This window comes from Elephas maximus, chromosome Y (assembly GCF_024166365.1).
Source record: "Elephas maximus indicus isolate mEleMax1 chromosome Y, mEleMax1 primary haplotype, whole genome shotgun sequence".
NCBI lineage: Eukaryota > Metazoa > Chordata > Mammalia > Proboscidea > Elephantidae > Elephas > Elephas maximus.
The window spans coordinates 11,131,684-11,148,974 of NC_064847.1; the positions used below are offsets into that span (position 1 = coordinate 11,131,684).

The 17,291-nt window shown below is 38.3% G+C and overlaps 1 protein-coding gene across 10 annotated transcripts in view; it reads right to left on the reverse strand.

Annotated features, from left to right (window-relative positions):
- Positions 1 to 17,291, reverse strand: part of LOC126069873 (lysine-specific demethylase 6A-like) — a 214,718-nt gene that overhangs the window by 162,351 nt on the left and 35,076 nt on the right. For 9 of the 10 annotated variants that reach the window (XR_007516091.1, XM_049873512.1, XM_049873510.1 and 6 more), the window contains exon 3: positions 14,813 to 14,921. Coding sequence is in view for 8 of the 10 variants with exons in the window: in XM_049873512.1 (XP_049729469.1) it covers positions 14,813 to 14,921 (109 nt within the window). In the remaining 2 variants the exon portion in view is untranslated. Of the gene's footprint in view, positions 1 to 14,812; positions 14,922 to 17,291 lie in introns of those variants that run through there. The other variant, XM_049873520.1, reaches the window with a different exon arrangement.

Here is a 17,291-nt window from a genome sequence, read left to right on the forward strand (position 1 = left end):
ATCGCTAAAACTCTGAACAGGAAAAAATTATAGAAGAAGGAACCTTAGCACATCAGAAAGGATGAAAATACATAACAAGCAAAAATCAAGTTAAATATAGTAGGCCTTGTTTCTTGAGTCTTCTGAATGATGTCTGACTTCCGCGAGTAAAAGAAAAACTATACAAAATATCAGCGAGAGTATAAAACACTATCAACCAACAGAATCTAGTCAACATTTCCACAACAATGTACCCCAAACAAAACAAACCTCAACAAGTTTCATAATAACTGAAATCACACACTGCATTCTGACCCAACCGATGCCAGTAAAACTAAACAACCCACTTCTATACAACCCATGAGTCAAATAAGTCTCACAGGAAATTTTAAAAAATTATTGAATAAATGGAAATACAATATATCAATTAAAGCAACATGAGAGGAAAGTTTATTGCGCACAAAAAGCATACATTTGAAGTCTCCAATCAATGATAAAACTTTCCAACTTTAAACTGTTGCCCTCAATCAACTCACAGTGATTCCAACTTTAAAGTCTAGAAAAAGAAGAGCAACGTAAATCCAAACAATGCACAATGAAGAAAGACATAGCAGAAAATAATGAAACAGAAAACAGGATTCAGAAACAAAGAACTGGTACTTCGAAAAGATCAATAAAATCAACAAACCCCCAGAAATACAGATAAAGAGGGAAATAAATTACCAGTTAAGAGGAACGAATAGGGGAGTCGGGGCCCAAATGGTGGAGCAGTTAGAAGCCTCCTGTTATCCCTCTTACAACAAAGACCCCAAAAAACAAGTAAACCATTTATATATGACAATCTACTTTCTAGACGTACACATTTTTCACCCTGTTAAAGTCTGACTTATGTCTCTTATCTTTTGTTGTTCATGCTTATCACATCATATAGAAGAATTCACTGGCAGAGTAAAAGGACAACCACCAGACTGGAAAAAAAAAAAAGCTCAGGAAATGTAACTGACAAAGGTTAATATCTAAAATACATAGAAAATTTCTCCAACTTAACAACAAAATGGCAAATAACTCACCCACCAACCAGGAAAAGTGTGGGAACAGATGTTTCACCAAACAGGGTATTCAACTGGCTAAGAGACACATAAAAAGATCCTCAATGTCATTAGCAATAGAAGAGGTGCAAATAAAAACCACAAGGAAACACTGTTTCACTCCCAGTAGAATGGCCAACATGGTGGAGGGAGAACGGAAATAACAAGTGCTGGCGGGGGTGGGAGAAACTGGACCCCTATCAATTGCTGGTGGAAAACACTCAGGTGGTTCCTCAAAAAACGGCAAATGGAGTGGCCATGTGACCCAACAATTACACTCCTACATATATATCCTAGGAATCTAATAGAAGTGACAAGAACAGACATACATACACCTATGTTCACCTCAGCATTATTCACAAGAGCTAAGAGACGGAAACAACTTAGCCCATCAACAAACAAATGGGTAATTACAATGTGGTAATACATACAATGGAATACGACTCAGCGATAAAGAAAAATGAGTTCCTGAAACATCTTGGAACATGGATGAACCTGGAGGACATTATGGTGAGCAAATTAACTCAATCACAAAAAAACAAATACTGTATGTGCTCAATTTTATGAAATGAACAAGTTAACATACAGAAACTAATGCTCATTAGCAGTTACCAGGGATGGGAACAGGAGAGTGGGGTTTGCTCTTTAAATAGGTGACACTTGTTATTTTTGCTGACGAGAAAGGTAACACCAAATGCAGATAAAGTGTACACACCTTGACGAAGGTAAATGTCACTAAAAAATATGCAAGAAAAGAAGGACCTGTTGGTAATTGCTACAGCATACGTAATTTTGAAACAACAGCAAAAACATCTTTGCTTTTCAACACTTTGAAGAGGTCCTTTGCGGCAGATAAACCCAATGTAATGAGTCTTTGATTTCTCGACTACTGCTTCCATGGCCGTTGACTGTGGATCCTAGTAAAATGAAATCCTTGACAACTTCAATCTTATCTCCATTTATCACGATGTTGCTCACTGGTCCAGTTGTGAGGATTTTTGTTTTCTTTATGTTGAGGTGTAATCCATACTGAAGGCTGTGGGCTTTGAATCTTCATTAGTAAGTGCTTCAAGTCCTCTTCACTTTCAGCAAGCAAGGTTGTGTCATCTGCATAACACAGGTGCTTAATGAGTGTTCCTCTAATCCTGATGCCCTGTTCTTCTTCATATAGTCCAGCTTCTCAGATTATCTGCTCAGCATACAGATTAAATAGGTATGGTGAAAGAATACAACCCTAACGCATGCCTTTCCTGACTTTAAACCAATCAGCATCCCCTTGTTCTGTCCTAACAACTGCCTCTTGATCTATGTAAAGGTTCCTCATAAGCACAATTAAGTGTTCTGGAATTCCCATCCTTCACAATGTTATCCATAGTTTGTTATGATCCACACAGTCGAATGCCTTTGCATAGTCAATAAAACACAGGTAAACACCCTTCTGGTATTCTCTGCTTTCAGCTAGGATCCATCTGACACCAGCAATGACATCCCTCGTTCCACTTCTGAAACCGGCCTGAATTTCTGGCCGTTTCCCCTCAACGTACTGCTGCAGCCATTTTTGAATGAACTCCAGCAAAATTTTGCTTGTGTGTGATGTGAATGATATTGTTCTATAATTTCCACATTTGGTTGGATCACCTGTCTTGGGAATAGGCATAAATATGGATCTCTTCCAGTCAGTTGGCCAGGAAGCTGTCTTCCATATTTCTCGGCATAGACGAGTGAGCACCTCCAGCGCTGCATCTGTTTGTTGAAACATCTCAATTGATATTCCATCAATTCCTGGAGCCTTGTTTTTCACCAATGCCTTCAGGGCAGCTTGGAGTTCTTCCTTCAGTACCATCGGTTCATCATCATATGCTACCTCTTGAAATGGCTGAACGTCGACTAGTTCTTTTTAGTACCAAAAAGTTTAATTTTTAGAAGATCAAAAAATGAAGGATGACTACATCATTATGTAACCGCCAATTATATCATTATACAGTGCTGCCCATCTACATCATACCATAACTGCCAAATTACATGATTAAATAACTGCCAAACCACTGAGATTCATGGCTCAGCCAAGCTGACACACATTGCTAACCATCATAGCCAGCATTACTTTTGCCTCCCACTTCTGTGTCCATTACTGCCAGATGTATATTGCTAATGCACAAAACAGTGAGACAGTAGATTTTGTACCATTGTTCTAAATGTGAAATGTAAGATAAACAGATAGTGAATAAGTGAGGACTAGGTGTGTGTGTATGCACAGGCATTTGTGTACATAGGTAGGTACACAAGCATGTATATATATCTCTATGCATATGTATACATCTCTGTGATTCCGGGCACATATATTCATATACATAATAAAACACACAGGGGGCCCAGTTACAGATAACTCTTTGACATAAACACCTCGCACAACTGGATTTCTGGGTTTAATGATTAGGACCATAACATCACGGAAAATCTGATCGACTGGCATAATACAGTTGACAAAGTTATGTTTTAAATCCCAGTTTAGTATTTTCATAAGACCATACTTAATGGTCTGACTGACACTGGAAGGACCCCAGTGGTCATGGCCCCCAGACCTTCTGTTGCCCCAGGACAGGAACCATTCCCAAAGCCAACTCTGTAGACATGGATTGGACTGGACAATGGGTTGGAGAGGGATGCTGGTGAGGAGTGAGCTTCCTGGATCAGGTGGACACTTAAGACTAGGTTGGCCTGGAGGGGAGAAAAGAGGGTGGAGGGGGTTAGAAGCTGGCGAAAAGGACACGAAAAGAGAGAGTGGAGGGAGAGAGCAGACGGTCTCATTAGGGGGAGGGTAATTCGGAGTATATAGCAAGGTGTATATGGGTTTTTGTGAGAGACTGACTTGATTTGTAAACTTTCACTTAAAGCACAATAAAAATTATTTAAAAAAAAAAAAAATCCCAGTTTGGTAAGTAGTGTCTGGGGTATTAAAAGCTAATGAGAGAACATCTAAGACGCAACCACTGGTCTCTACCCATCCGGAGCAAAAAGGAAAGATGGAAACCATTCAAAGTAGAAACTAGCCTACAGAACAAAACAGTGAAAACAAAACACGGTTTCACCTATATAAGAATTAGCCGTTTCTCGGTTTCAACCACTGACCGTTCTAATCAGGGCTACAATTAGATGGACTCTAAGACTATAGGGAGGGACTAACACACTGGCTTCTACAATGGGCTCAAGCATAACAACAATTGTGAGCATGGCACAGGACTGGACAGTGTTTCTTTCTGTGGTACACAAGGTCACTGTGAGTCAGAACCAACTCGATGGCACTAACACCACCACCACCAATAGAATTTAAGAAAAATGTGGAACAGAACCTCAAATTCCTAAAAAGCAAAACAAGACACCTTGACTACTGGAATGGTTGAGACTGGGCGACTCCCTGAGACCAATGCCCTGAGATACTTTTTGAAATTTAAAGCACAACAAACCCCTTAGGTTACCTTGTACCTAAATAACAAACTGGTTCTCAAAGAATGAATGTCACTCATGGGTACTGTGCCTCTTTAAAAAATCACCTATATGTGGCCAATCAAGTCAACAATTACTTTAAAACAAAGATGAGAACTTTGGAGAGCAAGAAAACTAGATTAAGGTAAACTGAACCACTGGAATGAACATAATGAGAATGCTCACAAGTTGTGAAAAATGTAACCGATGACAGTGAACCAAGTGTACAGAAATTGTTGAACAGGAACCTAAACTGCTGTATAATTATTCACAAAAAAAAAACAAAATGTTATTTCAAAACTTAAAGAAGCACAACCATGATGGTGGCATGCTCAGGTGCTTCCTGTCATCTCACTTACAACAAAGGCCCCAAAAAAACAAGTTTACCGATATATGTATATATCACAATTCAGGAGCCCTGATCATCAAAGACAAAGCCTAAGAGTCGGAACGAGGAGCAAGGGGAAAGAGAGACAACTGAAAAGCAGCACAGAAGTGTCAGTCGCAATGTTACCCATGTGCTGCTGGCTGAGGTGAGCAGTGTAGCTCCATATGTGTCTCACCACATCAAGTGAGGCCAGTCAGCAAGAAGTCTCCACGTGCTGCCAGAGCCAGATGGAATCAACGCTGGACGAGTAAAAGTTAAGTGCAAATGTCTAACCTATGCCGGGGGGCAAATGAACAACAATGTTAAGTCCTCCTATTGAAAAGCATGATATGTTTTTCCACTTATGTCTCCTTTGGTTTCTCACGGTATTGTTTTGTAGTTGTCTTCATACAGGTCTCTGCTTAGATTTTTTCCTGAGTATTTTATTTTTTTAGGGGTTCCTATAAATGGTATTGATTTGGAGTTTTCATTTTCTAAGTTCTCTTTGTTGGTGCAGAGGAATCCAACTGAATCTTCTTGCATCCTGATACTCTGCTGAAATCTTCTATTAGTTCCAGTAGTCTTCTTGTAGATTCTGTGGAGGCTTCTGTGTGTAAGATCATACTTATATGAACAGGGATACTTCTACTTTTTCCTTACCAATTTGGACGAATTTTAATTCTTTTTTTGCCTTATTACTCTGGCTGGGACCTCCAGCACAATGATAAAGGGTATCTTTGTCTGGTTCCATTCTCAAGCGGAACACTTTCAGTCTCTCTCCATTTAGAATGATGCCGGCAGTTGGCTTTGTAGAAACGTCCTTTAGTAGGTTGAGGAATTTCCCTTCCATTCCTAATTTGCTGAGATTTCTTCTCAGGAATATGTGTTGATTGGACTTTGTCAAATGCCTTTTCCGTATCAATTGGTAAGATCGTGTCGTTCTTGTCTTTTGTTTATTTACATGATGGATTACATATTGATTGATTTTTTCTAATACTGAACAATTCCTGCATACCTGGGATGAATCCCACTTGCTTATGATGCATCATGAGTTTTTTTGTTTTGTTTTTATATGCTGTTGGGTTTTATTGGCTACAATTTTGCTAAGGATGTTTGCACCTATGTTCATGAGAGAGAAGTGGTCTAATTTTTTTTTTTTTTTTTTTGGCCTTGTCGATCTGTCTTTGCTATCAAGGTTATGCTATCTTCAAAGAATGAGTTCGGGTACATTCCTTCCTTTACAATGCTCTAAAATACCTTTAGTAGTACTGGTATTAACTCTTCTATGAAGGTTTAGTACAATTCTCCAGTGAAGCCATTCACAACAAGTCTTTTCTTTGTTGGGAGTTTTTTTTTATTACCTCTTCACTTTCTTCTTTTGTTACGATGTATTTAGTTTCTCTACCTCAGTTCATGTTAGCTTAGATAGGTTTGTCCATTTCCTCTAGGTTTTCAAATTTGTCGCAGTATAATTTTTCATAGTATTCTGTAATAATCTGTTTTATTTCAGTTGGGTCTGTTATGATATTGTCCATCTTGTTTCTTATTCAGGTTATTTGCTACCTCACCCGTTTTTCTTTCATCGGTTTGGCTGATGCTTTATCAATTTTGTTGTTCCTTTCAAACAATCAACTTTTGGTCTTGCTGACTCTTTCAATTGCTTCTCTATTCTCTATTTCTACTCTGTATTATTTTCTATTTTCTGGTGTTCGAGGGCTTCTTTTTGCTGCTTCAGTTTGGATGACCTGTAGGGTTAGTGTTTTTATTTTGCTTCTTTTTGGATGTGTATGTTTATTACTACAAATTGACTTCTAGGCCCGGCTTTTGTGGTGTCCCAAAGGTTCTGGTACGATGTGTATTCATTCTCATTTGATTCCATGAATTTCTTTATCCTTCTTTGATTTCTCCTATGACTAAGTTGTTTTTTCAGCAAGGTGTTCTTCAATTTCCATGTATTTGATTTTTTTCCCCTCGCTGTTTCTGTTACTGATTTCTACTTTTATGACTTTATGGTCAGAAAAGATGCTCTGTAGTATTTTGATATTATCGATTCTGTGAAGGCTTCCTTGATGGCCCAATATGTACTCTGTTCTGGAAAATCTTCCATGTGCATTGGAAAAGAAAGTATACTTGGCTGCTGCTGGGTGTTCTGTATATGTCTACGAGGGCAACCTAATTGATTGTGGCAGTTAAAGCTGCTATGTCTTTATTGAGTTTCTGGATATTCTGTCAGTTCCCTGAAAAGTGGTATGTAGACGTCTCACAATATTATTGTGGCTTTGTCTATTTCGCTTTTCAATGCTGTTTTTCTCTTTTCAATACTGTTAGAGTTTCTTTTATGTATCTTGGAGCCCTCCCATTGGGAACATACATACTTATAATGGTTATGCCATCCAGGTATATCGGGCCTTTAATCATTATACCATCCCCTTCCTTATTCCTTCACGGTGGATTTAGCTTCAAAGTCTATTTTGTCAGAAATTAATACTGCCATCCTCCTATTTTTGGTAGTCATTTGCTTGATGTATTTTTTCCATCCTTTCGCTGTTAGTCTGTGTCTTTGAATCTAAGGTGCGTCTTCTGTAGGCAGCATTTAGACAGATCTTTTTTTTTTTTTAATGCATTCTGCCACTCTCTCTTTATTGCTGCATTTAATCCATTTACATCCAATGTAATTACTGATAGGTATGAGTTTACTGCTGTCATTTGGAAGAGTGTGTGTTGATAGTTTCTTTCCTCCACTAAATTTTCTATGCTGAGTCATTTTCCTTTGTGTATTTTCATCATTGATGATTTTGAGTTTGCTGAGTCTTTGTGTTTACCTTTTTTGTTTTGATGGGTAAGTTTGTTAGGTTCCTTTGTGGTTCCCTTAAAATTCATTTTATTTTTCTAAGTTTAAACTCATCTCTTATTTCTTGCTATCACCTTAACTTCCTCTGCATATGAAAGCTCTATGACTACACTGTTTATTCCCCTTTTTGTTTTATCCTTCTGATCAGTTTCATATTGACATCTCTGTTTCCTTTTTTTTCTAGTTTTTTAGCTTTGACTTGCTTTTGCAACTTCCCTATCTGGGTTGGTAACTGGTTGATCTGTCCTCTGTTCTAGTCTTGGATTGTTATCTGATATTGCTGGTTCTCTAACTGAAGAACTCCCCTTAAATACTTCTTATAATTTTGGCTTGGTTTTTACAAAACCCCTTAACTTCTTTTTATCTGGAAATGACCTATTTCACCATTGTATCTGAGAGACAGTTTTGCTGGATATATAATTCTTGACTGGCAACTTCTTTCCTTCAAGGCTTTATTCATGTGTCCCGTATTCTTGCCTTTATGGTTTCTGCTAAGTAGGCACAACTGTGAGTAGTCTTACTGGTTCTCCTTTGCAGGTGCCATTTCATTTATCCCTAGCCACTCTCAAGATCCTATCTTCGGCCATTGATTTGGCAACTTTTATTCTGGTATGTCTTGGTGACTTTCTTTTGGGATCTACCCTGTTTAAGATTCACTGAGCCTCCTGGATAGGTCTCTTCTCATCTTTCACGAAATCAGAGAAGTTTTCTGTCAGCTAATCTTCATTCTGTATTTCTCTCTCTGTATTTCCCTTAACTGCCTCCCCCGTCCCCACCATTCTGGTACTCCAATCACTGGTAGGATTTTCCTCTTGATGGTATCTACATAACTGTTAGGTTTTCTTCATTTTTTTTTTTTAATTCTTTTATTTTTCTCAAATAAATTGGTGTCAAGGGATATTCAATCTAATTCTGGCTTCCATTGCCTCAATTCTGGTCCTATTGAGTTGCCCAATTCTGAAATTTTATTGTTAAAACACCTTTTGAATTTCTAGTTCCTCTCTCTCTGTGGTTTCCAGCAACCTGTTAAACTTGTCATTTTGTTCAAGTATTGTTTTTCTGAATTCCACTACTGCACTGTCTGTGTTCCTTGGCTTGGTCTGTGTTTTGCCTGATCTCTGAGAGAGCTCTTGAATTCTATCTCAGGTAATTCCATTACCTTATCCTCCTCCAGGAAGTATCACGCTCCTTCATTTTGGTCACTTGCTGCAGCCAGCTTGACCTGCTGCTTTTCACATGATTTTACAAAGACTGTTCCCTCAAGTCATCAATAAATTATTATATTTATTTATTATATGCACGTTTTCTGTGTCCTTCTTGTTTCATGTTTTGAAATGCCTAAGTAAGCTGGGCATGTGAGCTGCTTTGGTTATTGGCATCTCTGAAGTTCCCACATCCTGTCTCCAGGTGTTTAATACAGCTACGAGGCATGTGAGCCCAGGAGTCTGTTTGCTGTTCTTGTACAGGTGTGGTACAGGTGCCCAGGTCATCAGTCACTGAGTGTCTGGTACAAACTCACCTGCAGTCCTAGATGGAGAGGACTGCACGGCGGTATATGGAGCAGGCACACATATCTGCCTACAGTAGGAGATTATGTGCAGAGCACAGCAGGGAGCTGATGGGTGCCCACTGGTGTATGGGTGGAAGGCACATCCCTGTCCCCTTGGGGGCATAGTAGGGGAGGTATTCCAACAGGTACTTGGGCACCTGGTGCTGTTGGCTGGAAGGACAGGGAGGCACCACTTATTCTCAGATCCCTGTCACAGGTGGCCAGAAGGAGTGGGTGGTGCTGCCAGCCATCAGACCCCTGATGTGAGTGAGTGAGGTCCCTGCTTAACAGGCAGGGTGCTATCAAATGTCACAAATCTGCAGCTTCTTTTGTACACACTCCTGTTTTATGCTATTGACAGGATGCAATGTTGAACGGGGCCAAACAGGTCTAGGGAGGGGTGAAGGGCACTGCAAATCTGTAGAACCCTTACTCCAGTGACTGAACAGAAGGGTAGGACCTTCCAACTGGTTCTGAGCTCTGGCCTTGGGGGGTTGGCAGTTGTTGAATATCGCCAGACTGGTGTCAGAGCAGAGCGAGAAGGGGAGTGGATGACGGGAAGGAAGCGCTTCTCCACTGGGAATCTCTGTGGGGAAGGGGTTATTTTGTCCCCATGCAACAGGTTAAATGCTCTTAATTATCTTCCACAGATTCAGTGCATCTTCCATCTGGCTCCACACAGGTGTGCGCACTTGCTGCCAGTCAGTCTCAACAAACATGGTAAGATGTGTCCTGAAACCTACTGTTCATCTCAGCCCTTACGCACTGGCCTGACTCAGCCAGCAGGGTGCTGACAACTTCGCAACTGGCACCTCTCCACTGCTTTTGAATTGTCTCCCCTTACCCCGCCACTCGTTTCAACTCTTCAGCTTTGTTTTTGATGATCAGGGCTCCTAGAGTATAACATATAATCAATTTACTTGCTTTTTTGTGCTTTATTTTAAGAAGGAAGACAAGAAACATCTAACTATTCTACCATGCTGGCCCACCTGTATCTATTTTTAACACTGCATTATTTTCCCTAAGTAATAAGCAAAGAGTCTACACTTTTAAAAATTAATTTTTTTTAATTGAGCACTACACTGGGGTTAGTCAGATAGTATTCCCTATACCAATCTCTAAAATATTCCTTTTGCTTGTTTACATACAAATTTGTTTACTCTCACAGATGAAGACAGACAGGCAGAAAGATCTGGTGATCTACTACTGAAAAATCAGCTAGTGAAAACTCTATGATTGCAACAGAGAATTGTCTGATATGGTGCTGGAGGATGAGCCTCTCAAGGTTGGAAGGCATTCAAGTTAGGAATGGGGAAGAGCTGAGCTGCCTCTCCCCTGTGCAGAGTTGACCTTAATGATGCAAATGGAATAAAGCTTTCAGGACCTTATTGCTGATGAAGCACAACTTGAACTACAAAATGATGGCTGCAGAAAAGTTTTACCTGTGTTTTATCAACTAGGCAAAGACACCCAACTTTGTGGACCTAACAATTATGGGTAACATCAGGAAGAATGGGAATTCCAGAACAATAAATTGTGTTAATGTGCAACCTGTATAGATCAAGAGGCACTTGTTCAAACAGAATAAAAGTATATTGCATGACTTAAAACTGGCAACAGTGTGCAGCAAGGCGGTAGCCTTACTGATTCAACCTGTATGCTTAGTAAATAATCTAAGAAGCTGGACTATATGAAGAAAAACATGGCATCATAACTGGAGGAAGATTCGCTAATAATCTTTGATATGCAGATGACACAACCTTGCTTTCTGAAAGTGAAGAGGACTTCAAGCACTTATTGACAAAGATCAAAGACCACAGCATTCAATACGGATTACGCCTCAACATAAAGAAGACGAAAATCCTCACAACTGGACCAATAAGGAACACCATGGTAAATGGTGAAACAGCTGAAGTTGTCCAGGATTTCATTCTGTGTAGATCAAGAATTAATATCTATGGAACCTGCAGTCAAGAACTTAATGGATAAATCGCACTGAACAAATCTTCTGCAAGAGACTTCTTCTAAAGTTTTAAAAAGTAAAGATCTCACTTTGATGAATAAGACACACCTGAAAACAACGACAACAACAAAAAAAAAACCATTGCTCTCCAGTTGATTCCAGCTCCCAGTGACCTACAAGACAGAGAAGAACTGCCCCCTAGAGTTTCCAAGGCTGTAATCTCTATCGAAGTAGACTGTCACATCTTTCCCCTGGCAGAGTTATGGTGGGTTCAAAACACTGGCCTTTAGGATACCAGCTGAGAGTTCAACCACTGTGCCAGAAGGGCTCCTTGCTCCTGAACCAAACCACAGTATTTTCAATCACCTCATGTGCACACAGAAGCTGGAGAAAGAAAAAGGAAGACAAATGAATAACTGAATATTTCACATTGACAAAGAATATTGAGTATATACCATGGACTGTTACAAGAGTGAAAAAATCGGTCTTAGAAGAAATACAACCAGGATGCTCCTAAGAAGTGAGAATAGTGCGATTTCATTTTGCTTACTCCACACGTGTCATCAAGAAAGACCAATCGCTGAAGTAGAATACCATGGTTGATAGATGATCAGCAAAAATGAGGGAAATCCTAAGTCAGATGGATTCATGTAACAGCCACAATGATGGCCTCAAACACAGCAACAATCATAAAGACAGCACAGGTCTGGGCAATGTTTTGTTCTGTTGTTCCTGCAGTCACCAAGAGTCAGAGCCAGTGTAACAGCCAACTAACAACCACCACCTATATGAAAATTTATAATAATCAGCAGAAGGATCCCTGGGTAGCAAAAGCACTTTGCACTTGATTACTAACATAAAAGTTGGGCTTTAAACTCACTCAGTGGTGAAAGGCCTGGTGGTCTGCTTCCATAAAAATCACAGCCAAGCAAGGTGTATATGAGTTTTTGTGTGAGAAACTGACTTGATTTGTAAATTTTCACTTAAAGAACAATAAAAATAATAAAAAAAAGATTACAGCCAAAGACACCCTACAGAACAATTCCACCATGTTAACACTTGGGGTCTCGATTAGTCAGAATCAATGCAACAACAAGAAGTTTGGTTTGGTTTTTATGGTCATTACACATGCTTATTTTGGAATGAACGAAAGGCTCAATTTAAGTCAACATCTGAAGAACTGCTTTCACAAAGATCATACACAAAAAATCCTATGGAACAGTCATACCCTGTAAAGCATGGGGTAGTCCTGAGTCCTGGGAGAACTCATCAGCACCTAACAACAGACTACCAGGAAGCTTATTACTAGAAAAATTTTCAGCTCACCAGGAAATATAAAACTTAAATACATGCCTCTGAATCCATTTTCTTCTTTTCTCTACCATGACAACCTAACCTGTGCCTATCAACTTGCTAATTCTCTACATGGCAGTCGATGGGACTCAGAGCACATCTTCTCAAGAACTTAAACGCCTGTGTTATTTTCTCTCTCCTTGATGGAATATACCCAATAACTGACTTATACATGCCCTGCCTACTCTCAACCAAAAAACATGACAAAACAGGACAAAAAACTTCCAAAAGAAACCCCCTTGTTTTCTTAGTCTTCACAGCCTGATTTAAAATGCTATTTACACAGGGTCTCTTCTCTTCTTTTAAAGTGGAAACTGTAACTGAATACTCAGACTTACACTTTAAGGAATTAAAAATGCGTAACATTAAATGACTCTCAAGTAGCAAAGAGAGCAGAGCCCATATGCAAACTTAATTTGCAATTCCACATCTCTGATTATTTGGTCTCAAGGTTACATATGAAAACACAAAAAAAATCTTATATGCATTATAGAAAAATCTGTATGTTTCTTTTCTTTATTGGTTTCATCGAACATTACAAAAATGTAAGTGAGTAGTTTAAGAGTTACTCCACTGGAGTGACGCCCATTTTTAACAAACAGAGTTTCATTTATTATGCATAAAATGCCTGTATTACTATTTCCTCTTGTATGGTTCAGGCGATAGACATTCAGGGAGGTTAAATAATACGCTAAATATAAAAAAGTTTTAAAATTGTAAAATCGGAGTCAAAACAAAAAAACCTCCCAAAGCCTGCTGTACCATCTCAAACAAAAATTGTGCTTCATTAGTAAAGCGTCAGTGTGACCTAACAAAAAAGTGGCAGACAAGAAACTTGACCACTGTAACACTAATGCAACACACCAACACTTGAGTCATGAAACAATCAGCCAGTTTTTCTTTTCACTGAACACTTTTGCTGAGGGTAAGTATAACGTATTTATCCATTCCCCACCAAGAGGTTTACTTTTTATCAAAAGCTTAAAATTTTCTTGCTTATAAAACCAGTTTCTCTTTAGCACCGGGTTTTTGTTTGGTATGGAAGATGAAGCATATTGAGAGGGAATTTTAACTTAAGAGAGTAATGAATGATTTTGACTCAGTAACTTGGTACTATGAAAACGACATCTTAAACAACTATGTCATTTATCTGCACCTATTTCTGAGAAGACATATATTTTAAATAAATGAAAAAAACATTTATTTATGACTCAAACTCAAACGTTATTATCAATGTTTATTACTTGACTTTACAATAACATGATTATGGATTGCTTTTTAAAAATTTTCTGACTAAAATGCAAAATTTTAGAAAGAAAAAGAGCAAGGAAGAGAAATGCTGAGCTTACTTTGCTCTTTCTGAAATGTCCACATTTTTGTGTATATTTAGACAACGCATAGGTCCCTGTCAAGCAGACTAGCAAACTAAGGTCGGTCAGGTGCAGAGTTGGAGAACTGAAAGGTTTATTCGTAGTTTGAAAACTGGGATACAGGCAGGATCTCGTGCCAGCTCCCTAAACCAGGGCAGATTTGCTCCTTTATAGCGAGTGACATACATATGCATGAACAGTAAGGGGAGGATCTTTAGCCTTGTGATGCGTGCCCAGTCTGCGTAATTTTAGTGAATGCGTTTTTGGGCATGGCTCTAAAAATACTGTGCACAGCCTTAAAAAAATGGTGACCACCTGCTACTGCCACCCCAGGAAGGTCATACAGCAGGTAGATGTGGTGGAGTCACTGCGCCTGAGCGCCTCGGCCTCCCTGCCAGGGGAAGAGAAGAAACCTGGGGATTTGATCAATCATGGTGAACTGCAATAAAAGCTATAAAAGAAATGTAGCAAGAGTAGACTCTGCTGAAAAACAACTATTATGGGATGGTTAATAACCCTTTCATGAGTACCTGTTTCGATAAAATTTTAAAGAAAATGGATTTTTTACAAGATCAAGTGGCACTGTAAATTCAAGTTAAGAGTTTTATTCAATGATCAAATTTATTGAATATTTACATGAAATTTTCACATTTCCATCTAGTCTACTATTCTTTCTCTTTATTTACTGTGTTTATTAGGAAAAAGTAAAAGCTGGTTACAAGTACCCGTGATGATAAGTAAAAATAATCACAATCATATACAATACAGACATTTATCGAGCAAAAATTTAAAAAAACAAAAAACATTACCTTTTGGATAATCTTCCAATAAGAGGTTGAAGTGACCTAATTGACAGAAGAAATCAGACTCCACTTTTCCTTCTGCTTTTAAAATTAAAGATTCGTAGCAGCGAACAGCCTAGAAATCAAAAACATAAATATTAAAAAAAGGCAAAGCCCTACATCATATTTCCTTTCTGGGAAGAGGCATTACACTACAGGAGATTACTCAAGAATCAAACCAATTAACATGTCACTTCTATCATAGACATAGGATTCACAAGGGCACTGCTGAGAAAAAGAAACTTTCCTAAGTTGATAATCATAAGTGCTTTCACACTTACATTACATTGTTGTTAGCTGCTATCAGGTAGATTCCAACTCACGGCAACTCTGTGTATGTCAAAGTAGTGCTGTGCTCCATAGAGTTTTTAAGGCATCTTGGTGGGTTTGAATGGCCAACCTTTAAACTAGTGGTCAAGCATGTAAACACTGCTGCCACCCAAAAACTCTTTTAAAAGATTATAATACCTAGCATACAAGTGCTTTTCCAATTAAAAATTTAAAAAAGAATTATAATACTTGGTAAATAAGATAATCTATGAGTTCTTTGATAACCTTATATATAAACTACAAATATGAACTATTACTTTGGTCTTTGTTCATATAACAAAACTTTCTAATACAAATAATATCTATCTGCCCCATAGGCAGGCAGAATTTTACTGAATTAGGCAAGAAGTCATAGAATCAATAACACTGCATTGCCCAATATGGGAGTCACTGGCCACGTGTGGCTTATGAACACTTGAAATGTGACAGCCCAAATTAAGATGTACAGTAAGTGTGCAATATAAAATAGATGTCAGTATTTCATAAAGAAAAAGGTATACAATATTGTCTACAGACTAGAAGTAGAAGCCAGGGCATTTCTTTGGAAAATTAGGGAAAACTAAAGCATTACATATAAGGGTGAATTGAGAAAACCACACAATGCCCATAGCAAAACACATCTTCAGAAAACACCTAAGACCTAATAGTTTCAATGTGAGCTAGTAACTAGACGTAGTGCAAACCTCCTATGTACAGGAACAGCCCCAAAGCAGAGCCAATCTGCAAAAAACTGGGAAAGTTATCCTCCCCGCCAGCCACAACCCCCGCCAATCACTGTTCTGGAAAAATTTCTGTGAAAACAAGCTAAGAGGCAAAGACCTCAGTGTCAACACACCATCAGGCATGCAGTTTTCACAAAAACAGGGGAAGCCACTCAATAAATTCTTACTGCTTTCATCAACTGCTGAATGGGAACCTGAACTGCGGGTACACCTTTGCTGAAAACACAGTATCACTAAAAACAAAAAAGAATTTCAGTCCAGGAAACCCTACAGGGCAGTTCTACTCTGTCCTACAGGGTCACTAGAAGTCCAAATGGACTTGACATCACACAAGAACAACAACTACAACACACGTGAAGGTTGCACAATGTGTTTAATGTAATTAATATCACTAAATTGCACAACTGAGAAATACTGAATTGGCAAATGTGTTACATTTATTTTTACAGTAATAAAAATAATTGAGGGAAGGAATAGCTCTAAATCAACATGGTACTTTCAATAATGGATAGACAGATGATCAACAAGGAAACAGCGAACTTTCATGAAAACAAAAAAAAAGAAACTCTCAAATCAATAACCTAGCTTTACAACCTAACTAGAAAAAGAGTAAACTAAACCCAAAAATAGCAGAACAAAGGAAATAATAAATTCATTAGAGTTCAGAAAAATAGTCAATGACACCAAAAGTTAGTTCTATGAAAAAAAATCAATTAAACTGACAATTTTTTACCAATATGACAAAAAAAAAAAAACAGATGCAACTAAAATTAAAAATGATATGAACAATTAAGATACCAACAAATCAGATTATCCAGATGAAACTGACACATTCCTAGAAACAAATTACTTCAGGTGAGGACATTGGAGATATCAAGAAAAATTAATAATTATTCTCAAATGTTTCAAAATATAAACAGAAGGGGAAGGGAACACTACCTAACCTCCTTTTATGAGGCTACCATTATGCTGACACCAAAAGCCAGACAAGGACACTATAAGGAAAGAAAATTAGACACAATCCCTTATGAATATAAAGGCAATGATCCTTAACAAAATAACTACAAACCCAATCCAAGAGCATATTACAATGATTATGCACCATAGCTAAGTGGCACATCCTAGGAATCTAAGTTAAATTCACATAAGAAAAACAAAAAATGTAATACAGAAAATAACAGGAGGGGAAAAAGAACCACATGATCTTCTCAATTGACAAAGAAAAGACATTTGACAAATTCCAATTTGCCCACTCCTCATAATATAACCACTGAGCAAAGAGGAATAGGAGGAAAATTCGTCAATATGATAAAGGATTTTTACAGAAAAACTCACAGCTAATATACTGGAAACCCTGGTGGCGTAGAGCTAACCAAAACGTTGGCAGTTTGAAT